This window comes from Mesoplodon mirus (assembly GCF_964341445.2).
Source record: "Mesoplodon mirus genome assembly, chromosome: 4".
Taxonomy (NCBI): Eukaryota; Metazoa; Chordata; class Mammalia; order Artiodactyla; family Ziphiidae; genus Mesoplodon; species Mesoplodon mirus.
Genome location: NC_138979.1, coordinates 20296331 through 20322663, shown reverse-complemented (window position 1 = coordinate 20322663; position 26333 = coordinate 20296331). Strand labels below are relative to the sequence as shown.

General features: G+C 49.8%; 1 protein-coding gene across 1 annotated transcript in view; it reads right to left on the bottom strand.

Annotated features, from left to right (window-relative positions):
• Positions 1–23148: 23148 nt before the first annotated feature.
• The window catches only part of UPF2 (UPF2 regulator of nonsense mediated mRNA decay), a gene marked incomplete at its 3' end in the record, with an annotated part of 98385 nt that continues 95200 nt past the window's right edge, over positions 23149–26333 (bottom strand). Inside the window, exon 22 of the mRNA XM_082619792.1 lies at positions 23149–24432. Coding sequence (XP_082475918.1) covers positions 24423–24432 — 10 coding nt within the window. The remainder of the gene's footprint in view (positions 24433–26333) is intronic.

The window sequence follows — 26333 nt, the reverse complement described above, 5'->3', positions numbered from 1 at the left end:
ACCAGGGGCAAAAGGGGTGAAATGCCCCACATGGTCGATCTCCCGTAGGCAGCTTGGAATTCCCAGGGCAGTGACTCTGAGGTTGCGTTTGCGGTTTTTTCCACAAGCCAGTTCATGTCCACCTCACTTTCTTCCCAGCCAGCAACCCTCCCAAGTGCTGAAAACACTAAGCCCTCCCAGGCCCTGCCGTGCTCTCATTTTCTTCTCCATGGAACAGGGGATGGCTGGCCCTTCCCTGAGGACACAGCCAGGAGGCAGCACAGAGCCCAGGCTGCAGCCTCCTGCTCCCCACCCCCTACTACCCGCCAGCAGTGAGCCCTGCGTGTGGCAGGATGAGGCCAAACTGCTCTCTGGGTGAGCAGTGCAGGACGGATGGTTCCAGAATCGAAATGCTCTGAAACCTTAAGAGTCTTTCAAACCTTCTCTAAATAAGGCAAAGAAGTTAGGGAACAATATTTGGCCTTGAAGCAACAGGGGAGGATCAAGGGCTCTTCAGGCTTTGGGACATGTGACTTGTGACTTTCATGGCAGCATTTTATAAAGAGAGCTTAATGGATGGATAATACATTGGAGTGCTGTTTGGGGACTCTCTCTGTGCCCCTCTCTGTGTAGATAGATGATAGAGTAGACAGATAGACAGATAGATAGATAGATAGATAGATAGTTGTGATGGATGTATGGGATGGATAGATAGAGTTCATAGATAGATAGATAGTTGTGATGGATGATGGACAGATAGATAGGCAGGCAGACAGAGTTCATAGACAGACAGATAGATAGATAGATAGATAGATAGATAGAGTTCATAGACAGATAGTTGTGATGGATGATGGATGGATGGGATGGATATATAGACAGAGTTCATAGATAGATAGGTAGATAGATAGTTGTGATGGATGATGGATGAATGCGATGGATAGATAGATAGAGTTCATAGACAGATAGATAGGTAGATAGATAGATAGATAGATAGGCAGACAGAGTTCATGTATATGGACGAACTTATTTAATCCTCACGTCAGCCCCGTGGGGTGAGGCAGGTACCACTGGAGCACGGCTAGGTAACTTCCGGAATCCCTCAGCTGGTAACTGTCAGAGCTGAGATTCGAGCCCAGGCAGGGTTGTTCTTCATGACACTGACTGCTTTCCCGCCCAGCGTCCTGCGCTGGTCTTTTCTCACCCCCTGGGACTCACAGAAGCTGGAAGTCGTGGTGCATGTGGCCTTGGACCCAGGGCGGGGCAGGTGGTGGGGCCCACAGCTTAGACAATCTGGGGGCCCCTCTTTAAGGCAAAGACTACGAAATGGTGATGACTAATCGCACAGGCTTTGGAAGCGGCCATGCCCGGGAGGGGCCCTGGGTTTTCGGCTCTGTTGGCCTCGTGTAAACGGACCTCTGCCCTGGTGACCTCTGGGGCTGTCAGTCTCTGATTATCTGTGCGAGGGATTCCGAGATTCTTTTTGTCACTGGAACATTGTGTGTCTCTCTTCTGGGAAAGAGAAATGATAGTCCAGGAGGGGGAACCACACGGGGGTCTGAGGGAAACTCCCCAATCACCCGGCACCCCCTCAGCCCACTGCTGAGAGGAGCGCTGGAATCCGGGACCCTGGGTGGGGCCCCGTGTGGGCCGCTCTGAGCCATGCAGGCCCGAAGCTGCTGGCACCGGCCCGCTTTCAAAAAGCATGAATAGCCAAGGGGAAGATGTGGAAAATTTCCTGCCAGACCTGAAGGTGGTGGGATCATTAAAATGTAACCCTCTCAAGGTCACGCGTGTGGCTTGAAGCCCAGAAGGAGGAGAGGACCAGGTTCTCTCCTGAAGGCAGTAAACGACTCTTCCTGTGAAGAGAAACAGACGGGGTCACAGGTGATCCAAGCCAGAAAGCCTCAGTCCCCAGGGAGTCCATGTGAGGGGACATCTTTGGTTTCTAAGTCTCAGAAATTGTCACCCCGGCTAGAATGTTCTGTGCTACCAAAGGCTCTCCCTTCCCTCACAATGTCATCCAAGAGCCACAGGGTGGGGCTGAGCAAGGCTAGGTGTCTGTGCAGGTAGGGGGCACAAAGCTGGCGAGGAGGAGGGCCGCTGTGGGGTAGGTGGTCCAGCACAGGGCCTCAGAGCCTGGGGGAGGTCGGGGAGGGGGTGGCAGCCTCAGGGGGGAGCAGTGTTATGATGAGAGGCTGGTCACATAACGAGAGTGACCGAGGAGGTCGCTATGTTAAGGACAGTGGGAGCCAGCTCTCTCCCCATCTGAGAAGGTGCTGAGAAAACTAGAAGGAATCCTTTGGTGTCAGGTCGGAATTGGAGATACTGGTGTGCCCTTGAGGTATTCAGGTGATGTCGACAGAAGCAGGAATAAACACAGATGTAACTGCTTGCAGATGCACGTGTGTTTACACACACATATGTTCCTGAGCTCAGTCCACGGACGCTGCAGTATCTGCGAGTCCACATGGCGCCCAGGCACCACTGGGAAAGAAAGAATGACTCATGACACTTAGAGATGGGAGGTGAGTCACTCGCTCCTACAGTGGGGGATGATCAGACTCAAGTCCACCTCCAACGAGGACCAGTGGGAGCTTATATCCCAGGAGCCGGGTGGGGGTCAGAGGACGGAACATCACTAAGGGGAAACGTCAGGGGTGTTCAGGCTACATCAGCTCAACACAACTCTTGCTGAAGCCAGGCTGGGTGATAGGAAACCAGGTTAGGGATGAGGAATTTGATCACAGAGTGAGGGTGGCCAGATACCAAGGGGGGCTATTTAGGTAAACTGACCTAGCACGGTTCTTGCTCCAACTGGATTCTCCAAGGACAAAGAGGGAAGCCCAAAGTCGAGCCCCGAGCAGAGGGCTCAGAGGAGCATGATGAAAGTTAGACCAAGGAGAGAGTCTTTGTCACCATTCATTCTTCACTAAAAAGTGTCAGGGCTCCTGGGACGAATGGCCGGTTCCAGAGCTTGGGACCGGAAACCACAAGATGCACCTAGAACATATGCTTGTGCCAGACAGTGAGGAAGTGAGTGCTCAAAGAACAATGGGGACATGTCAAAAAGACACAGAGGTCGGCTTGAATGGGCTCCCGTGGACCAGATCTGGGATGATTTGAGCATCAGGATAAATAATGATAATAATGAGTCATAACCCACTGGATGAAATAGGAAACCACAAGTCCACGTGTATGTTAATTGATTAATTACATTAATGAGTTATATTTACCTGTATATTTAGAATTAATTATTCACCATAATTATTTGATGAGTAACTGGTTAGGTTACATAGTTTTGAAGTATTTCCCCACAAAACACTTAACAATTAGAAACGAAAACTAACATCAGTGGAGAAGCTCGGCAGACAGACCTTAATCAGGGGTCGGTTCCATCAGTGATGGAACAAATGGAAAATCGTGCAGCGATGAGAACAGGTACCACTTCCGTTCCTACCAAGATTTAGACCCTGAATCTAAGCATGAGGCAACACCAGAAAACTCACACTGAGGGACATTCTATAAACAACTGAGTCTGTGATGCTCAAAAGCACTGAGATCATGTAAATCAATCAAAGACTGAGGAACGCTTCCCAGGCAAGGAAATCAAAGAGATGCGACCACTAAATGGGACACAGGATCCTGTACTGGACCCTTTTGCTACAGTGGACATTACTGGGAAGACTGAATGGTAGGAACGGGACAGACTGACTTCTTCATTTGAAGGTGGTGGTGGAGGAGAAGGTCCTTGTGTGTAGAAAATACACACCAAAGTATTCACGGGTATGGCCGCCATGTCAGCGGTTTATTCCCTGATGCTTCTGGAAAAATATCTATATCATACTTGTCACTCCTCTGTAAAAGTGTGAGGTTGTTTCTAATGAATCAGTCTTCACAGAACTGCAGGTCTCAGAGATGGCAGGGAACTCAAGAGATCAGACAGTATGGTCCCTTGCCCGGGGGCTGGAAGGGTTTCTTGCCCCCGTTTCGCAGACAAGATGGTTGCAACAGAGCAGGTAGTGTGATGGGCCTTTGGTCGCTCATTCCATGAGTGGGGCTGGAGGAAGAGAGAGTGGGGAGAACAGCGCGGGGCGGCCACCCCGCACCTTTCCATGGAGCCCCGCTTCCACTCTGACCCTGCATTGCACCCTGGAGTCCTTTTCTGACCAGGAAATTGCCACATGGAAAGCAGAAAAGAAAAAAATAATAGGAGCTAGGCGTGCACTTGATGGTCAGGGCTCAACCCAGACGGCTGGGGAAACTTCTGCCCATTTTCAAGGTCCTCCCAGCAAGAAAAGCTCCCGCTGCAGCCCATGGGGGAGGGCTCAGGGGAGAAGGAATCCCTCAGGAAAAGGCTGCTCCAGGAGACAGGTGGATATTACCTACGAAAGGACAATGAGACAAAGACGTTTATTTCAGGGGAGGCGTCTCTGGAAGAAGCAGGCATGGAGACAGGAGGAGACACACGTGCTGTCCGACGGAGGCTGCCCGCACCGCTCTGGCCCTTGACCATGAGAGACCGTCCTGTCTGTGCCTGGAGGGGTCAGGCCCCATGAGACTGACTTCCCCTCACTGCACCTGGCCCAGACGGAGCTGGACGCCAGAGTGCCGGGCTTGTCCTTCAGAAAGAGAAACAAGAAAAGCTGCTAAGGTCTCGTGGCTGGGATGTGAGAGCACAGGCGGGCTGGCTCCAGAAACACAGATGTGACACCCGGCTGGAGATACTTACAGCATTTTCCCCTAAAGTCAAACTACTTGAGACATCAAATCAGAGAGGGAAGTCATCTTTAGAAAAGACAATCTGCCTTAAGCTTGAATCGAGGTTTCCCAGGCAGATGCCTGGGGACAGCGGGGATACTGCCCTCAGAGGCCAGGCTGAGGGGACAGCTGCACACATGTCTGGCAGCTGCATCCCTGCCTTTGTTTTTTGGCTGAGCCACTTGGAGCATCCTTCTGTACGAGGGAGGCGCCGTGTGGCCTCAGACACTGGGCATTCAGGACCCCTTTGGCAGAGGCCAAAGACGTGGCAACTCGGAGTCCTGTGTTTAAAAGCCCTGTGGCCTGGAGGGCGGTACAGCACGGCGGTGAACTATACGGGCTCTGGAGTCAGGACTCCTAGACTCCAGTCCCGGCTCCAGCGTTTATGAGCTTGGGCCTGTGGTGGGGGGGTTACCTGGTGTCTCTATGTCTGGGTTTCCCATCTATAAAACGGAGATCACCATGCCTACGGGATGGGACGGGAGAGCCACAGTGGGCTGGTCCTTGTGAGCACCAGCCACCCCTATTCCTCCACCTCTCAGGGCCTCCGCTTCCTCATGCGTGTAGGTGAGGAAACCGTTCCCAAGCTGAGCAAGGGACATTGACGGTGAATGTCTTGCATCTCTAGAAGGTTCTGTGTGTATGCCTGTTCTCCTTCGTTTCTCTTCTCTGCTTTCCTGGGTCTGCCTTCTCTACATATAGGAGGGAGACAAACGATTATCCCCACTTGCCCCCCAGAGAATTCACACCAGCTCTCAATCCAGAGATGGGTCTGCGAGGGCCTTACTGGTCCGTGGGGCTTTCCTGCCCTTTATGCTGTGTTGTGGCCAATCGTGACCCACGTGACTGACAGAACGCAGCCAAGGACAGAGGGAGGTGGGAAGGGTGCCTGGTGCACGCTAGAATCAAAGGGTTTGGGTGGGGAGCAATAGCCCGGGGAGCCCTTCAGGCATCACGAGGAATGTCATCACCATCAGTCCTGGAGCCCACGGGTGCCGAAGGGCACTGAACGGAGGCTCGCTGGGACACCAGGGGATTTCAGGAGGAAAGAGGGGGAATTCCAAAGGGTGACGCCAGTGCCCCCAAGGGCGAGGTCCATCCTTGCCCGGGTTCCAGGAAGCAGTCCTTAACAAAACACTACTGTGTCTATTTCCTTATTCACCCATCTCACCATCAGGGTGATTCATCTCATTCCTCCAACATCCACTGACTGATTATAATATTGGGAATCTTCAGAGCAATCTCACTGCAGCAAAAGTCCTCAGAGAGCAAATATAAACTTTGGAAAACAGAAGCAGATTCTCTCAGAAGTCAGCTGCTGTGGCTTTGACTTTGAGAGAGCTGCACTCTAGGGAACTTTCCCCCTTTAGAGATGCGGGGCGTATGTGAGGCAGGTGGTAGAGGCGGGAGGACAGGGTCCGGGCGGCTGCAGAGCTGAGAGCCTTCACGCAGCCCCCCAGCTCTCCCTGTCCAGCTCATCTGTGTGACTTCCTGGTGGTGGCCCTCTTTCCCACTTTCCAAGCTTTCTCCTTTTTCTTTCATATTCTCAAGTCCACCTTCGTGCTCCTTGTACTTTTATTTTGTCCTTGTAGCCTGCGCTCTTCAAGGTTTCATGAACAGTTTTCACCTGTGATTGCTCAGAGCTTTACACCTGGTGCAGTCAGGTTTGTACTTCTTAAAACTTATAAACCTTTAAGTAAACACGTCCTCAGAAACACAGGGCAATCTGGTGGATGCCTTTAAAGCTCTGTGTAAGGGTAACATGGGTTTTACACTTATACGAAGTCTAAACTTCATCTCAAAAATATTCTTTAAATGTACAGAGAGGGCCTCCCTGGTGGCGCAGTGGTTGAGAGTCCGCCTGCCGACGCAGGGGATGCGGGTTCGTGCCCCGGTCTGGGGGGATCCCATGTGCCGCAGAGCGGCTGGGCCCGTGAGCCATGGCCGCTGGGCCTGCGCGTCCGGAGCCTGTGCTCCGCAACGGGAGAGGCCACAACAGTGAGAGGCCCGCATACCGCAAAAAGAAAAAAAAAAAAAAAAAAAAAATGTACAGAGAAACATGTAAGTCTTGTAGAGCAAGACTTATCAACCTGTCGACAAGATGGTAAATGACCGGGAGGGGCTGTCTTGTCATCACCGGATGTTCCCACAGTCCATGGCTAGAATAATCAGGTGGGAACTATGCTCCTCTGAGCATTGAGGAAACAAATTTAACTACTGCATATGGAGAGTAGACTCTGTTTTGTCTTTAAAATCCAGGCAAATTTTTCCTACTCTATAACACACCTATGTTTATTTTCATAGATAATTGTTTTCTCATTGTCGAATAAAATGGATGTTCCAGGGAGGTGCAGCGGGTTATCCTCTGGCTTTGTCTGCCCCCCTGGAACATCACCAGGTATCCCCAGGGATCCATGATCCCAGTTTCAGAAGCCCAAGACTGAGGCCATGTGGAGCTTGTTAAAAGGATAGAGAGAAAGGGGGGTGGCAGTCATTTACACTGTAGTCTAAATGCACTCCCCTTTCCAGAGGAGAAGTTGCAAGGTCAGGAAGGAGGAGAAAGGAAGAGAGGCTCAGGATGTGTAAGGGCAGCAGAAGGTACAAAGAGGAGGGAGGAAAGCTGGGATTAGCAAAGTCAGCCTTCACCTCTACGTCTGGCCCAGGGCCAGCCCTGATCCTCTGACATCAGTGAGCAAGCATTTGTAGCATCTGTCACACACCTGCTGGCCCCAGAACATTCCATTCTGAGGTCCTTGGTCAGGAGAGGGCTGCATGGAAGCCCCAGGGAGACCAAGACCTGCTGGGACCTGGCTGGGAGCTCAGGCCACAGTATTGATCAGCCCGGAAGATCCTTTCAATCTCCAGGCACCTCTGGCTCCACATTAATTCTCAGCTTCTGGGCTGCCCAGGGCCCTGCCCTTGGGGAGCAGGAGGCTCTGATACGGGGTGGCCAGACCCACCCAAAAGGTGACTTCCAGGCCAGGCCAGAAATGACATCATGCTCCCAGCGGTGAGAATTCACACTTAGGGCCCAGAGGACGGGTTGCCGGAATGTTCCCTGCGCTGTCTTCACTTCCGGCTGCTGTACTGGCTGCCAGTTACACACCCAGTTCTCGGGGGTCTCAGGAAGGGGCTCAAACTGAGATTAGAGCAACCTATCCCATGCATCGCCGGGACCCCAGAAGCCCTTTCAGCCGAGAATGACTTTGGGCCTGTTGGGAAGGGAGGGGGCCTCCCTGACACCCCTTGGCTGAGTTTGTGACGGGAGAGGGCACGGGGTCCACTTATTCGAGATGGGTTTATTGTTTAGGGCCAACAAGGATCCCTCGGAGGTAAGACTGTGCCGTAGAGTTTGAGCCTGGACCCCCTCACGTCCAAACGCAGACTCGCTGTCTTCACTGCCAAGTAAGCAGCGGGCATCTCGGCCTCGGGCGTAATTCCACCTCAGGTGGGCTGCGCTCTGACCAATACCCAGCAGGAGCTCCCATGCTAAAGTCTGGACGTGGGTCACCTTAATTCCTTCTTGTGACAAACTTGTGCAGTAGTTCCTTTATTATCTCTGCTGAAGGATGAGGAAGCTGAAGGTTAGAGAGGCCAAGGTCCAAGGTCACAGAGCCAGAAAGTGACCGGGCAACACTGGGCACAAAACCCATCTTCTGCCACCTGCTGCCCCCCACACCCAGTGCCCTGCAGGTGGGATGAGGATGCTCCGGGGACACACAGGCTGGTGAGGTTGCGTCCCCACGTCCGAGGTCAACTGGCCAGGTCAGGGGCACCATGCAAATGTCCTGTCCCCAGCTGGGTACATGTAGGTCCACAGTTTACAAGAGCTCATCAGAAGGGCTTACAGCCTCCATCCCAGCAGCCCTGAGATCTAAGTGACACACAGAACAGGACCTGAGGGCCGAGGCGAGGTCACACCCTGCTCGTAGAGGCACCCTGACCCCAGTTAAAGGAGAGCCCGAGGATGGGAACAGATTCTGCCGCTTCAGCAGGAAGCAGGGCCTTCCTCCATCCACAGAGGCCCCTCTGGTCTTAAATGCACTGATTTCTTTAGCAAACCAGGTGCCAGGGAATGAGGGCTATGTGCCCACTGACTGCTCTTCCCAGATCAACAGTCTCCACCCAGGGCTGCCTCCCAGGGCCGTGGGGCCGAGTGTTTGAAGTCGGAACTGAACCAAAACCTGGGTCCCGCCATCACTGGACGTGACACCCCTCCCTCATCCCCCTCCCCTGCCCACTAAGGGTGGGCACGGCCAAAATAAAGCCAGCCAACCCCACCAGGCCCGGCGGTTCCTCCACTGGCTGGCAGGTCCACAGAGGACGTGGCGGGGGGGTGGAGCATGGGGCGCCACAGAGCATGGCTTTCTCCCAGTGTAGTAACAGGTGCCAAGAGGTGTGCGTTCTAAAAGGCTTGGAACCTCTCTATAGAGAAGATGTGGTTTATGTTAGCTGTGGCTGCACAGGCTTGGGGGCGAGCGGGGACCTCAGCAGCAGACAGCAGCCCCCTCCTCCCCAAGTCCACCCCACCTGACTCTTCTTCTCCAGGGGGCTACGGCTTTACCACACGGAGCCACAAAACACTGCGCACAGGTCACAGCAAGGCTGTACTAAGAGCAGGCCTCTCCAGAGACCGTGTTCTCCCACCGCAAGTCGGGAGTGACAGTGCTCAGAGAGGCAAATGCTCTTTTTGTTACCCGACAGGGCAGGTCTCAGAGTTCCCTATTTTCCTAAAAATGGCACTTGTGGGCCTGAAAGGGATTGCCCATATTCATTTTTCAATGAAGACATCATTTTCTCAAAACAAAAAAAAAAGCCTTTTGGGTCTGGGTCAGTACAGAACGTTGTTGTCAGGGGTGGGTTGTGGAGAGATTAAGAGAGAGAGAGGGAACTGACACAGAGCAAGCAGGCCAGGAGAGCAGAGGGAGCACAGGGAGAGGATGATGGGCCGCTCGGCTGGGCTGCGGCCGCTCCGCCCCTCCCCCAGCCCCAGCCTCAGCCCCTGACCTCGAGCCCAGCTGGCTTCCCACAGCTCCTCGCTGCGCCGGCCTGACCTTGCCCCCCCAAATGCTGGCCCCATCTGCAAACACAAACAAGGCCACTTATCTGCATTGCCTAACCAAGGTAAACAGCCCTGCAAGGGCCCAGGCCCTGCCCTCACCCCCAAGGTCGGGCTGCTGGGCCAAAGGTATGCAGAGGGAGATTTTTTTCCGTGACTATTTCCTCCTGGCAAGACTTTCGGATTCAAGTGGTTCTGGTTGAGTAGTTCCCTAATTGTCATCAAAGAATCCTAAGTCTAGGAGGAGGTTGAAGCCGTTATAAGTCCATTCCCCTGCCCCTCTGCCCGCCTTTCTGCTACTTTCAGAGGAAGAAGCCCCATAACTGCCACTGGCCATACTTGGCAGTGACGCCCCACTTTTTCAAACAGGAAGCCTTTCTGAGGTCTGAGCTAAATCCTTCTGGTTTTGGGTGGGCCTATTCCTCTCTGCTCCTGTCTCACATAAACAGAGGGCTGGTACCGGAGGGCACGCCTCCGCAGGCCTCACCACACACCCTCAACAGCTAGAAGACACTGTCCCTTCCCCCACACATCTGCAAGATGATGGGCCTGACTTCCGGTTCTGGCTATGCTGCCAGCCAACTGTGTGACCTTGAGCAAACCACTTAACCTCTCTGAGCCTCAGTGTCCTCATCGGTTAAAATAAGGGGGCTGGACCAGAGGGTCTCTTAGGCTCTCTTACAAATGATTTATGTCCCCCTAAATTCATGTGTTGAAGCCCCAAATAACCCCCAATGTGACCTTATTTGAAGATAGGGCCTTGAAGGAGGTAACCAAGGTGAAATGAGGTTGTTAGTGTGGGGCCCTGATCCAACAGGGCTGGGATCCCTATAAGGAGAGGAAGAGACACTAGATCACCCTTTCTCACTCCCACAAATGCACACAGGAAAGTCCGTGAGGGTGGCTGACTGCAAGCCGAGGAGAGAGGCCTACCAGGGCCCGGCCCTGCCGACATCTTGACCCTAGACTTCCAGCCTCCAGAACTGTGAGAAATAAATGTCTGCGGGACCTGGTTATGGCAGCCCAGGCAGACAGGCCCTTCCCCTCTGCCATCCTGGAGTCAGTAAGATGGCTGGAACCCCAGTGGGAAACTCAGCAACTCCCAGTCCCTGCCTCTGGGGGTTACGGGGGCTCTGTCTTCGATGTCATCTCTGGCAGTGAGTTTCTGCTTCCACAGCGTTCTTTCAGGAGTAGATCTTTGCCATCTTTCACCTGCCCCCAGACACCACCCCAATCTCTTCACTAGTAAAGGCCTCCAGACCTCAGAGGGCTCCTCAGAGCCCATGAGGAGCTGAAGGGATGGGGTATCAGAGAGAGAGGGGGAGAGAGAGAGAGTGTGTGTGTGTGTCTGTGTAGGGGTGGTGACTCCGTTTGGCAGTGTCCCTCGCCTGGTGCCTTTTCTCTCCCTCATCCCCACCTCCAGGTCACCTCTATGCCGAGCACTATTGCCATGTCTGTTTGGTGAACTCCTTCCCAACCTTGCTGGTTGCGTCTTTTGGCCCAAAGAGGCAACCAAGGCCTTTGGCTAACAGACACCCATCCTCTGGTTACGATCTTAAGTAACACTCCCTTGGTCCACAGCCGGCCACAGTGCTCTAAAGCCAGGCCTCTGGCTCCCGCAGCCCTGAGACCTCTCTGTGAAACTGAGCAGGACCCTGTGGAGCCCTCCCAGGTACAAAAACCCCTCCATGTCCCCGTTTCTTGTTTGTAGAAAAAGGCTTTAGTCTCCTAGGCCTTCCCTGAGTTCCAAAGAGCAAACTCAAGCAGTTACTAATTAGGGAAGTGAGAGAATGCAGAAACAAAGGAAAAGCAGATAAGCAAGAAAAGTAATGACAAGAGTTCAGCTATGAAACAGTCCTAGTTCCTCCTCAAGGGATACACATAACAATCTGATGCACATCGTCAAGTTGTTCTGCAGAAACTAAGACACACCCAGCCACCCCCCCACCCAACACAAACATGCAGACCCCAGACTGGCTGGAACCAGAAGGTTGATGATTAAGATTCCTGAACCATCACTCTGTTACCCCACCGCCAACCAATCAGAAGAAAGTCCACGAGCCACAACCCTCACCCCAAACGTCACCTTTAAAACCCCTCCCCTGAAAGCCATCAGGGAGTTCGGGTCTTCTGAGCATGAGCTGCCTGTTCTCCGTGTTTGGAGTCTTGACATAAAGGCTGTACTTTCCTTCACCACAACCCAGTGGTGAAGACTGGCTCTGCTGCACCCCAGGCAAGTGGACTCAAGTTCGGTTTGGTGCCATCTGGAGCACCTCTCGCATCCCTGGAGCCCGAGCAGCCATAGCAGCATCTCCCCACCTCCTGCAGGCCCCATTTAGCACCCTCTCCTCCACATCCACAGGTTCTCCTCCAGCCCATCGCAGCAACACCCCCAGCACCCCCTCTTCTGCCTCCTGGTGGAGGTCGTGGTCAGCTCCCCACATCACCAGAGCCCCCGGGTGGTCCCCACTGGGCTGGCCCTTCCATTTCCCTCTCCTGCTCAGTGGGTTACAGCTCTGGGCTCTGGAGTGCAGCTGACTTGGCTTCATCCAGGCCCCATTAGCTGGGTGACCTCAGGCAAGCCACCAACCTCTTCAAGCCTTGTTTCCTTGTCCTTACAGAGGGGACCCCTCCCAGGGCTACTGGCCTGTGTAAAGAAAGCACTGAGCACGGTGCCTGGGCACATAAGCATCCACAGACTCCAGTCACGGTTACAGCCTCCGAGAGTGGGCCCTGTGCTGTGGCTGACCACACCCTACCCATTGGGAGACAATCCTCAGAGAGATGGGGAGACACAGCCTGACCTTGGGTACCTGCCTAACCCTAAGCTGGTTCTTCAACCTTCCGATCAATCCTGAGAGCCATCTCAGAACTAGTCCCATCATAACCAAAGCTAGTCCCTATCATTTGGTGGCCAGGGACCCCACTGCACCTCTGGAGCCTCCGCTGGCCGAACACCACACCCCATCAGCCCCAGGCTCACAGCCGTGAAACACAAGCACCACATGCTGCCCGCCTCCGGCTTTTGCGTGAGTGGTTCCCTCTAACCGGAGAGTCCAACTGGACTCTTCTTTACCCAAGTAACTCCCACTGCTCTCCAAAAGCTCTCAAGGGTCCCCTCCTCAGGAAGCCCCTCACCCACCCACTTCTGTGCTCCCACAGCACCTGCACACATAACACAGGTTCGTCAATCTCACTGGGCTCTGGGATCCCTGCAGGGGAAAACTAGGTCTTCTCCATTCCTCCCCAGGGTCTGGAGAATAATATGTATCTAACAAATGTAAGCAGATGGCAGACAGATGTCGGGTAGATGCATAGATGGGTGGATAGATGAACGGGTGGGTGGGTGGATGGATACATGGGTGTATGACAAATCACTGTCCCTCTAGTTGCCCGTGCTCCATCTCTCCACTGAGTAATTTCCGGGCTAATCTGCCTAACAGCCAGCTTGGTTCATTTCATGACCCAAATACCTTCAGAGGTTGTGCACTGCCTGCCAAATACAGTTCAAACTCCTCAGCCTGGAATCTGGCCCCCACCTACTTTTCCAGTTCTGCTCTCCTTCCCTCCCACTGTTCTCCAGCCATATCAGACATTCTCTACACTCTTGCGACTCAGGGTGACCCTCTGACCCGTGCATCAGCCTCACCTGAGAGCTTGTCAGAACTCTCAAGTCTTTTCCCAGACCCATGGAATCAGAATCGGAATTTTAACAAGACCTCAGGTGAGTCATGCGCATATGAGAGTTTTCAGCTCTAGGGTGTCCCCAAAGCTCCTGCCAGTCATCTGTCAAAATCCTTTACATCATTTAGGGCACACACACACACACACACACACACACACACACACACACCCCGTTTCCTTTCTCTGAAAGACCATAGCACTTGTTTATGCCTCTCTCATCCCAGGGATCACATTGTTTCTAAAGTATAAGCATTTGAGACTCATCCCTCTGTTGTAAATTGTCAGTATCTGGTGAATAAGGACCTTGTTCGTCTATTTCATCCCATGCCATGACTCAAAAGATGCCTTGCACCTAGCAGGTATCAGACAAATGCATTAAATAAGTGAATGGATTAATGAAAGTCAGGTTCCTAACATGGGAAGAAGGTCCGCAAGATCCCCACTGGTGGCAGCTGCCCCAAGCATCCTGGGGCAAGAGTTTCAGGTGCTTGGTCCTACCTTTCTTCCCTGGAACATTTGGGAGCCTCTCAGTTTGCCTGCCCCTGCCCGCCTGGAGTGACGGGGAGTGAGATGCAGCCTGTGAGGGCACAGGGCCCTTAGAGGCTGTCTGGCTGTCTCATCCACGGGTGTGGTGGGGAGGGAGAGCAGGTCAGCCTGGTCAGGGAAGCATAGCTAAGCCTGCAACAGCATCAGCAGTACTGAGCCCGTCCTCTTCAGCTGTCAGTTCCCGTACTGGAATGTTGGGACAGACTCACAGACTTCCTGAGCTCGGTGAGCTCATCTTCCTCCCAACCCATCTCCCTGGGAAGCAGATGTCCTCACCCACCCCCACCCCCACTTCTCAGGACCCCGGCACTTGGCTGGTATGTGGTGCTCTCTGTATTATATTATACGGTTAAAGACAGAATGCTTTCTCCTAAGATGAGGAGCAAGGCAAGGATGTCCGCTCCCACCACTTCTACTGGCTACTGTATCGGAGATTCTAGACAGTGCAATCAGGTGAGAAAAAGACAAGACATCCAGATCGGAAAGCAAGAAGTCAAACGGTATTTGCAGGTGACATGATCCTGTATAAGGAAAATCCTAAGGAATCCACTAAACAACTACTAGAACTAATTGGGCCAAACAACATCACAGGTACCAGACCAGTGTAAAAAAAATAGACTGTGTTTCTAGATGTTAGCAATAAACAATCTGAAAACGATATTACGAAAACAATTCTATTCACAGTCGCTCAGAAATAATAACGCCAATTCCTATGGAAATCCCAGCAAGATATTTTTGTAGACAGAGACAAGCTTATTCTAAACTTTATATGCAGAGGAACTAGATTAGCTAACAAGCTTGACAAAGAATAAAGTGGGCAGAAGTCACTCTACCTGATAGCAAGGCTTACCATAGAGCTCACCAAACAGTAATACAGTGTGGTATTAGTGAAGCAACAGACCCAGAGATCAATGGAACAGAACAGAGAACCCAGAAATAGACCCACACAGTAGGTTCTGTGGTTTTCTTGACAAAGGTGCAAAAGCTACCCAATAGAGAATGACAGCCTCTCCAACAAACGGCACTGGAGCAATTGATCATCCATAGGCTAAAAAAAATCCTAAACCTCACACCTTACACCAAAATTAACTCGAAATGGATCATGGACCTAATGTAAAACATACAACTATTAAACTTTTAGGAAAGAAGGACAGCATAAAATCTTTGATATCTAGGGCTAGACGAAGAGTAATCAGACATGATAACAAAAGAAACATTTATGGGGAAAAAAAGATAAGTTGGACTTCATCAAAATTTGAAACTTTTGCTGAGCAAAAGACCCCTTTAGAAGGATGGAAGGCATGCTACAGATTGGGAAAAATTATTTGGAAACCACATATCTGACTTATATCTAGAATCAATAAAAGAATTTAAAGAATTCTCAAAACTCGAAAGCACAAATGCAATAAATACACAAATGTTTGGCCCTGCTTCTAATTAAATTATTAGAAAGGCAGAAGACATGAACAGACATTTCACCAAAGAGGATATACGAATGGCAAACAAGCACATAAAAAGGTGCTTAACATCATTAGCCATTAGGGAAACGCAAATCATAACAAGGAGATACCAGTACACACTGATTATGGCAGGTAAAATAAGAAAAAAAAAACAGCGATAAGACCAAATGCTGGCAGCAGTGTGGAGCACCTGGATCTCCCCTACATTGCTGGTGGGAACGGACAATCGTATAGTCACTCCAGAAAATAGTTTGGCAGTTGTTTCTTAAGAAACTAAACATGCACTTACCACATGATCCAGCAAGTATACACTTAGGCATTTATCCCAGAGAAGTGAAAACTTACATCCATACACAAACCTGTACACATGCTAAATGATACACTTAAAAATGGTCACAGTGGTAAATTTTATGTGTATTTTACCAAAATTTTTTAAAAACTTGTACAGAAATATTCATAGAAGATTTATTCAGAATAGCCTCAAACTGGGAACAACCCAAATGTCCTTCAGTGGGTACTTGGTTAAACTCTGGGACATCCATACATCGGGGTACCATTCATCAATAAGAAGGAACCACATGCACCAACTTGGGTGGATCTCAAGGGCATCATAAATCCATCATTGATCCATACTGTGCAGTTTCATTTACATAACACTCTCAAAATGACAAAACTATACAGATGAAACCAGGTTAGTTATCTCCAGGTATGATGACTAATTTTATGTGTCAACTTGACTGGGCTAAGGGATGCCCAGGTTGTTGGTGAGACATTATTTCTGGGAGTGTCTGTGAGGGTGTCTCCAGAAGAGATGAACACTTGAATCAGTGGACTGAGTAAAGATCCTCCTCATGCATGTGGGTGGGCATCTGCCGGTCCACTGAGGGCGTGAAGAGAACAACAAGGTGGATGAAGGGGCGCCTGCTCTCTCTGCTCAAGCTGGGACGTCCATCTTCTCTTGACCCCAGACATGGGTGCTCCTGGTTCTCGCCTTCTGACTCAGAGTGGGTCTCAGGCCTTCAGACTTGGGATGAACTGAAGAACTGACTTTCCTGCTTCTCCAGTTTGCAGATGGCAGACCGTGAGATATCTTGGCCTCCATAATTACATGAGCCTACTCCTATTATAAAATATTCCCATATACATCTCTTTTTATCCTTTTGGTTCTGTTTCTCTGAAGAACACTAATACACCAGGGGTCAAGGAGTAGCACACAGGAAGGAGTTCCTTTGTGGTGCTGGAACATTTCTGTATCTTGATGGTGGTGGAGTTACACAAATCTACACATGGAATCCCATTCTGTAGAAACACACACACACACACGTGCATGTGTAAAAACTTGTGGAAACTGAATGAGGTCTATAGTCTAGTTACCAGTATTGAACCAATACTGGTTTCCTGGTTTTGATATTGTATTATCATCATATAAGATGTCACCCCTGGGGGAAGCTGGACCCAGGGTTTGCAGGGCTCGACTATTTTTGCAACCTCTGGTGAGTCTGTAATTATTTCTAGATAAAAAGTTTTTAAAAAGTAAAATGGGATTAGGGATTCTGTAGTTATTTTAGAATTCCTCTCCCTGTAACACCCAGGGTGGCCTGGCTTTCATGCACTGGCTCTCTGTGCTTGTTTGCAGGTTAGAGCAGCAGGAACGGAACACCGCGGGAGCTGGTGCAGAAACCCCAGTGGACCATGGAAGGGGCGGGACACCAAAGTCACACGTTGCTGGCTCTAGGGACCTAAATACACAGATCTTCTCTCCCACCCCCTGCTGCTCCCGAGGGAGTGACCAGATGGCTTCCTCCTGAGGGGGGCCGTGTGGGCCAATGGCACTTCCTAGTTCCTGCCGCAGCAGGCAGTGAAGAGGAGGGAAAGAGAGGCCCCAGGTGGGTGAGGTCAGCCTGGTGCTGAGGCTTCGGGAAGCTGGGGGCTTGCAGAAGGAGGCCCGGGCCTCTGGGAGGGCCAAGGGGAGGCTGCGGCGGGGCAGCCCCAGCCTGATCTGGGTGTGCAGCCACCAGCCCCGGTGCCTCGGGTCTCTCTCCAGAGTCTCTCAGAAACATTGCAAAGCAAACAAACAAAAGTCAGATTAAAAGGAAAGGAAAATCCAGGTCAGGCAGAATAGAGAGACATCCGTTTACAGTTGGCCCCGTCCCACCAGTGTGCACGGGGCCGGCGGGAGGGTCCCCTTGCTCCTCACCCGGCCCAGGCCCAGGGCCTGTGCTCCAAAAGCACAGCTGGACAGCACTCCTGGAGAAGAGGCCCCAGGGCCCCCGTCCACTTGCCCAGGGCAATGTCATGGCCTCAGCTCTCTGGCTGAGACCTTTGCCTGCCCACCTGCAGACGAGGTGGTCTCCAGAAACCAGGTCCATTTGGCAGTGGCCATTTTCCCTGGCAGCCTGTGAAAACATCATGCAAACCCTCGCTGGCAGCTCCCGCCCCGTGAATGACAGCCCCTGGGGACGGGCTGCACCCAACCCCTCCCTCCCTCCCTCCCAGCCGCCACCACAACCGTGTAGGCCAGGACATCCTACCCGCTCCCACACCTACCCATCATGCAGCCCTCTCCCCTCTACTTGGGAAATCTGCCCCCTCTTTCTGCCACCACCCCATCGTCTCTTGGCCAGGCCCTGGCCACACCCTGCTCTCAGGTCTCCCCAGTTCTACTTTAGCCCCTACAATCTGACCTCCACTCAGCAGCCAGATGATCCTGTAAAGTCAGAGCAAATCAATCGTATCACACCCAGAAGAAAACCCACGTGTCCCTCTGGCTTAAAAGTCCTCTCTGATACGGGCCCTGCCTCTCAAAGCTCTGCGTCCACCTCTCACTGGGTTTTCCTTCCGTTCCTCAAGCAGGCCATGCTCGTTCCTCCCTCTCTGACCTCTTGTCTGGAATGTGTATCTTCCAGGGGCTGATCCTTGCCATCTGGGGGGGTCAATCTCGAGGGGCCACCAGTCACGGCACCTCTCCCTGCACAGCACTTGGGCTGCAGTCCGGTCTCAGGAAAGCAGAGCCTGGGAAGGAGGTTAGAGCACGCAGTGGTCATCAGGGAGCACACCTGGGACCAACAGCCGTGGGGGGGAGCCGGCAAGACGGGCAGAGGGGCAAGACGGGCAGAGGGGCAAGGCGGCTGTGATGTGGGCTTAACGACAGCTGGACTGGACCTTGGGTTGTCCTGACTTGGGCCGAGGATGCCAGGCCTTCGTGCTCCTGCTGCATTAGCCTTTTCACGTGGGCTTCCGCAGGCCCCCTCCTACGCCTACAGCTAAGCTCATCCCAGAAAAGGGCCTTCGGCATTGCAGTATCCATCTCAGCTTCTCTCATTTTGATATTTTTCTTAGTTTTTCATTCCTATGTGTCTCTCCCTCCAAGAACGGAAACTCCATAGAAGCAGGATTTGCCTTATGTGTCACGGGGACGTCAGCCCAGCACGTGGTAGGTGTTGAGTGAATGCTTTACGTTCACGACCACCCTGGAAAATTCATCATTTGATTCTCATTGCACAAATGACATCAGTGAGGCTTCGGTTAAGAAACTTACCCAAGAAGTGACAGGAGCAGAACCCCGGGTCGCTCTGTGTGGCTCCCCCGCCAGCGCCCCCCACCTCACCAGAATCAAGGTGGGGCAGTGCCATGATGGCCCTGGGCCGACATGGGAGGCTGCACATTCTGTGCGTGGCTTAGATTAGAACAAGATTATACATTACTGGGGGATTTGGGCCATTCCTTACAATCCTTCCTAGACTCGGTGTTCAGTCAGTGGCCCCCATGCACACAGAAGTCATAGTGAACCAGCCCTACGTGCCCTTCTGCTACACACACAGGCAGGTGGTCAACCTGATTAAGCTGAGGACAACTCTGCTTTCTCTTTTCAAATCCGTTGCCTGTTCTGCTCTGTCTGCTTCTTCTCCATTGCCGATGCCCCCTCAAAGAAGCCTGGCAAAAAATCCCACCTTCGAGCACGGAAGTCCTGTTGCAGACATGGCAGGGGAGGTGTTTGGGAACGTGGCCACACACGCTTCCTAAGGTGGAGCAGATTCCCTGAGAATTCCCGTAGTTCGGGGGAAGCACGTGTTGAGCACCTCACAGGGCCCCCCAGTCCTAGGCTGGTACTCCTATCGAGGGGCTCTGCAGGCCTCTTGGAGAACAGTCACTGAGCACCACCCTCCAATTAACCTCATCCCCTTGCCAGGGGCAGGTGGGCAGGCAGAGGTCCCTTTGATGAAGCTCAAGGAAAGCGTCTAAATTAAATCAGGGATGAGGGGACAGCTAGGTTTCCTAGAGGAGGCGAAGCTTGAACTACATCTTGGAAGGCCAGTAGCACAGCCAGGCAGTAAGCAGAGGACATTTCTGGCAAAGGAAACGGCATATGCAAAGGTGTCACAGTAACACTAGCCACCATCAGATGGACCCTTCCTATATGCCATGTGATGAGCTAAGCACTTTACAGATACCATCACTTAATTTCACGGAATTTTTCACACTTCTTGTCTGTCTCCCCTACTAGAACATCAGTCCCATGGGGGCAGTGATTCTTTCCCCACCTCTGTATCCCCAGTGCCTGGTATACAGAATGGGGTCAATCAATCTTTCCCTTCTCATGGTCGCCAAGTATTCATCTAAATGTTTAAATCCATGAATCTAATCAGACTGACTATACAGTATCAATAGGAAACCAAAGACAGGGTAATAGCATGAGCACTTGTGCACATACATGCACACACTGAGCAGAATTTGAAATGCTTTCCCCAATAACTATAAAACTAGAACCGCTTCCAAGGAAACAAACACTTGAGTAATAATCCAACAATTTCCAAAGTTACTCCTCCAGGAAGAAGAATTTCTACTGAGATAACAGAAGATGGCTGACTGTCCCTTGTACTTTGTGCAAAGGTTTAAGAAAAAATTGCATTTAAATAAGAATGCCAAAAACATGGCTTTACTTATAGCATGCTAAATATTTTTAAATTGATTCCACCTCCATTCTGTTTTCACTCAAAACAAGTCTAGGGAAGAGCACTAGACAGAGCTGGGGCAGCTATAGGCTCGTGCCAGCCACAGAGAGTGAAAGATGTGTTAATGAGAGGTTGTACAGATAAAACATTTGGAGTTCTTTAAAATCCAAACTTTAGAAATAAATGTATAGCTATGTGGAAAACCTCATGTTTAAAAGCTGAGAACCCCAATTATGGATAACTGAGTGTAGGAAGTGCCCCCCCCCAGGTAATTCTTAAGGCTCCTGCTTGAGCGGCTATGGTTTCACAGAACCTGCCCCCTTGACCACAGATCCAAGGATGAACCAGCAGATCTGTGGGTATGCAGACTTGGCTGCACTGTCCATCAAGTTGTTTCTGTAGCTGCAAGATTTAAAACTCAGGAGCTGTTGGCAGCCAAGTTTACAATGAGTGTTATGGACTGAATTGTGTGCCCCCCTCAAAATTCATAGGTTGAAGGCCCAAGCCCCCATGTAACTGTATTTGAAGATGCAGCCTTTAAGGAGGTAACTAAGGTTAAATGGGGTCAGAAGGGTGGGGCCCTAATCCAATAGGACTGGTGTCCTTATGAGGAACAGACACCAGGGATGCAGAATAAAGGCCATATGAGGGTGCCGGCTACAAGCCAAAGAAGAGAAGCCTCACCAGAAGCAGTGCTTGGGCTTCCAGCCTCCAGAACTGTGAGGAGTAAGTGTGTGCTGTTTAGGCTGCTGTTCTGTGGTATTCTGTTGTGGCACACCTGAGCAGACTATAAGGGGCAGAAAGCACACACACTGGAGGATTCTGGTTGCACACAGCTATCTTTAAAGCCCAACAATACTCTCATGTTGGTTTCAAACTTTAGGATCCTTACAATAATCTCCTGTGAGTTTAAGTGAATTCAAATTGGGTCTCTTTCATTTGCAACTAAATGAAAGAGGCTTCTGGATAGCTGGAGGTTGACCCCCAACCCCCGTCCAAGCACACAAAATTTTAAAACCATTTTAGAAGGGAACCTGAGATACATTTCATCTCTGCCTTTTGTAAGAAGATATTTTGTCTTAAAAAAAATTATCCCAGGTTTTCCATTATGAGTATTCCAAAGATATTCTATGATATGGCTGGAGTTACTAGGAAATCTGAGGTCTACCCTTCTCTTTGCTGTTGGCCTCACCACTCTGGGCCTATTTCCTTTCTACAACAAGTTATTTCTGCTAATCACAAAAATCCTGATACCGCCAATGACTGATCTCATTACGCTGAAAGTTAAGTCACCGCACTGCTCAGGATGACTCCCCATCTGCAAACTGAGTGTTTCTTCCAGGACTAACATTCTACATGTTCCAGGATTACTACCCCACAAGGTCTCTCAGGGTCCTGTGCCATGCTCTCCCCTTTGGTATTGCCGTGTCCTGCTTATGTGGTTTGCCTTTTCTAGTCTGGCTCCTTGTTGGGCTCTTCCAGCTGCTGTGTGCTATCTGTCCAGCCCCCGGGTCTCACATGGGTCAGGTACTGTATGGGGTATGAGCTCACAGGGCCTGGGCGGCTCTCGTAGGCAAGTGCAGAGACTCACTGGGAGAGTGACCCTTGGGCTGCCCAGAGGCCTTCTCAGCTTATCTGTTCCCCCAAAGGCATCAAAGGATCAAAGGGAGAAGTCTGACAGCAAACATCAGGTTTGTTCACATCTTTGCTTACCTTTGGTGGATCACAAGGTAGGGGAAAGAGGCCAAAAGACTGACCACGTATGAGAATCAGTCTTCTCCAAAATCCAGCAGGCTTTCCCCCTTATTTATGTTTTTAAATATAAGCAAACTCCTTGGTGGTTAAAACAGAACCTATCTTACATGTCACTAATCTTTTGGTGACCAGTAACCTACCTCTGCTACAGAAATCTAATGGAATAAAGCACAGTGCTGCACACCATCTTATTTGGTCTACTTTCCTTATGGTTACACCTGCTAGTGACCTTATTTCTTCTAGATGAAAGATGAAAAGTGAATGAAGGTGAATTATCACAGCCGATTTTCAGATATTCTCTGCCTTGTGCATGATACACAACAGAATTACCCCTGGTTCCCTCTAACAATTTAAACTTGGAAACAATATAAACATGACAAAACTTGTAAACCATTCTCCTCAACACCGAATAGCAAGGAATAGTACACAGGTCAGCAAGGAAGATGGCGATGAGGGTTGGAAAATAGGGTTAAGAGAATTAAGTCGAGTTTTGAAACTTCCTTCACGCTTTCTGGATTGTCTCAGCCAGCCTTGGAATAAACACCTGGTAAGAAATTGAAAACGATGGTTCTCGCAATTCCCTTCTGAACCGCCTGCCTTACAGAGGCGTTTATCAGCCCTGTGGCACACACGTGGGTAAGATCATAAACACCACCCCAGGCTAGACTGTGCTGTGCCAGCATTTTCCATCATAACCAGCTTCAAGCCTGTTCTAAAAATGTTTATTCTATTGGACTCCACTGGCTACTTTTTGTACTGACCCCAAAGGTCAGCTAACTCAGGAAACAATGCAAATAACAGACGCTAAAGGGAGAGCAACAATACTAGTGAAATGCTAAAGAAATCGTCTCTGAGACTATTTTATAAAGAATAGTGATGACCGTGGAAGATACTGATTTACCCATTTAATAGGTTTCCAAAACCCAAACCAAATAAAACACAACCACACCAAATCTAAATTACAACACTTTATTGCAGCATCGGCAAAGGTCAGATTTCTGAAGCTGGTGAAGATCGGGCAGCATTTCCATGTGAAATGTTACAACTTTACAAGTTTTGTTTCTTATTTAATTCTACATGCAGAAACTGAAACATGGTAAAAGAAAAAATGCAAAATAGCTAGAAAAAAAGATGTAATCAAGTTGTAGCATACAGATGTGCTCTTCAACTAAATTTACTATGCCTACTGGAAAGCAAACGAAAGACAACTATCCTAATAAATTAACAGATTGCCAGAAACAGACTAAGAATGCTCATTTCTACTTAGTGGGGGGAAAACAAAACAAAACAAAACAAAAACAAAAGCAAAATAAAAGCTCTACTGTTTCCATACTTTGTTTAGAGACAGAGGCTGTAAACCCATGAAGGTCAACAAAATCTCCGGATCCCCTTCTCGCTGTCCTTCGTCCATCTTCTGTGGCATCTGCCTGGCACGCTGTCTGTTTTCAATGATACTTACAATGGGCTCAACTATCCCTGTTCTTAGGCTGGTGTCAGACTCCCCTAAGCCATCTGGGTACATGCTTTGTACACTAATCGTCTTCACATTTCCTTTTTACCCTAACAGGCAATGTTACATTACTGACTCCGATGGGTAAAACTGATTTTTCTCCCTCATCCCTTGTTCCTCTTGAAACAAACTCCTAAACAAAAGCCTTCCTGGTGGATTATCTGGTATTTGGATATCTTTCATCATTTTGTTGTCCTGCATGTAAGTTTTCACTAGAAGATTTTACTGCTTGCTCTATACTTTGCTACTATAGTCCTGGAGCCCCCAAATGTATCTTCTTCCAACTTGGGATGTTCAATTCAGAGACACTGTAACTCAAATCAAGTTTAAACTCAAGTTCATTTCCCCCATACCATTACCATTACAACCGTTTCTTCTTCGGCTTAATCATCTCACTGACGCTCTTCTTGGTGTAACTGCTCAGGAATCAAGTCAACCATCTCATTTCTTGACTGCATTCTCAAGAGAAGATGAACCCTCACGTGATTTCCATTACAAAAGGCCTTTTCTGCCTTATCTGGAAGCGTCGGCTTGTTCCGGTGTTGGCAGAGGCTGCTGTTTCTGCCTCATGGCCCCAGCCTGTCCCAGGTTTAGATTCGCAACTCTCTAGACCGACATGCTGAGCTGAGATGTGTCCACTGCTCTCATTCAATTGCTGGAGGACTCCACTATCCACAACATCAGATACAGGACCTAATGAAATGACACGTGCTGCTGGATCAACGTCTCCTAGAGGCACAAACAGGGCAATGTTAAAGAACCAGGACTGAGGACGACCCTCCAGCAAGAAAAGGCCCCTAAAAAAGGCCCCAGCCACTATTCACTGATGTCTGCAGACAAGTCAGTGCTTTTTAAAGAGAACACAAACTCCTACTGGATTAAGACACAACAGGAGGCGGAGGGGCACTAAAAAGAGCAATTCTGATGCTGATCAGAAGGGGGTGGTCCCAGTAGCTCTCCTGTAACTACTTTCTAAGATGCTGAGAATTCATGGTTTGTGTCATGGCTGAACGGTGTACCCTCCAAATTCACATGTTGAAGTCTAACTGCAGTACCTCAGAATGTGACCTTATTTGAAGACAGGATCACTGCAGATGTAATTTGTTAAGACGAGGCCAGACTGGAGTAGGATGGGCCCCTGATCCAGTGTGACTGTGTCCTCGTAACAGGAGGAAACCCAGACACAGACAAACACCCTGGGAGAACGCCACGTGAAGATGAAGGCATGGGTCAGATGGTGCTGTGGAAGCCAGGGGATGCCAAAGATTGCTGGCAAAGCACCAGAAGCCAGGAGGGAGCCTGGAGCGGATTCTCCTCTCAGCCTCAGAAGGAACCAACCCGGCCTTGACCTTGGATTTCGGCCTCCAGAAGTGTGAGGCAAACCGCTCTGTTGTTTAAGTCACAAAGTTTATCATGCTTTCTTTTGGCAGCTCTAGCAAACTCATACAGGTTGTCTCTCACAAGGCAAGTTGCATTAGCAAGAAACTTTCAAAGAATAAAATGCAAATACGGAAAAGTCTATCTTCAGCTGGATACATCCGTTAAGTCGTGCAGAACTGAACTGAATGGGAAAAGGTCAGTAGAAGAAGTATTCTCTGAGAGAAAGAAAGTCTCTCCCCTGATGTCAAGACAAAGCAATGGTCTAAAACAGAATACTTTATTTAGATAAACGCAATGAATGACAGGAGAAGCGTTCACAGTCTTTGATAAATAAGACACACATTATAACCCCTTGCTACTCAGAGTGTGGTCCACACTCCAGCAGCTTTGACATCTGGGAGCTTGTTAGAAACTAATCAGAACCAGCAGTTTAACAAGAGTCAGAATGGTTAAAATAGGTATTTTAAAGTTTGAGGAGCGCTGGTATAACCCACACAGGTTTATAGCATATAAACCGTGTTAGTATTAACACTTGCCAAAGACGCTGAGTTTCACAGTTCCTTCAGCACTCACAGGGTAGAAAGCACCCCTGTCCTGCACACAGAACACTTCGGTAACTGTGTTACTGAGAGTGCTGCTGTCATTTAAACTCATTATAAGCAAGTGCTTACTCCTTGGTACAGCATTCCTGCCCAGGGAGAAGGACTGACATTTTAACTTACAGCCCTATTTCAATCCTGAGTATAAAATATAAAAATCATTATAATTAATGTCTGGGAGCCTTATCAAAATCTACGGGTAATAAAAACTTAAAACTGCTTTAATAACCAGTTTCCAAGTAAATTTCCCTTTATCTGACATATAATGTCAACAATTTAATAACTTTTTTAAAAAAGTACTAGCCAAGTTAAGAGTCAAATTGAAAACAGTTTCCCAGACCTCACTCACAGAACCTCCCTCTGCCTCTTTCTACAGGACTTCAGCACGCAGACACCCGAGGACCACGGCTCTAGATGCACAGGTTTCTACTGAGTCTGGCCCAGCGTTAAAAATAGAAGAAAATAAAGAGGAGCCAAACTACCAAAAGACACCACCCATCACCTAACGTTCTTCCACCTGACTACATTTCTTCACTTAAGTTTAAAAAATAGCAAAGAACATTTGGTACTTGAAGGGCTTCAAAAACTCACTTTTACACATTTGCTTGTTCCTCTACAATGTTCATCTGAACTGGCATTTTAAGAGCACTG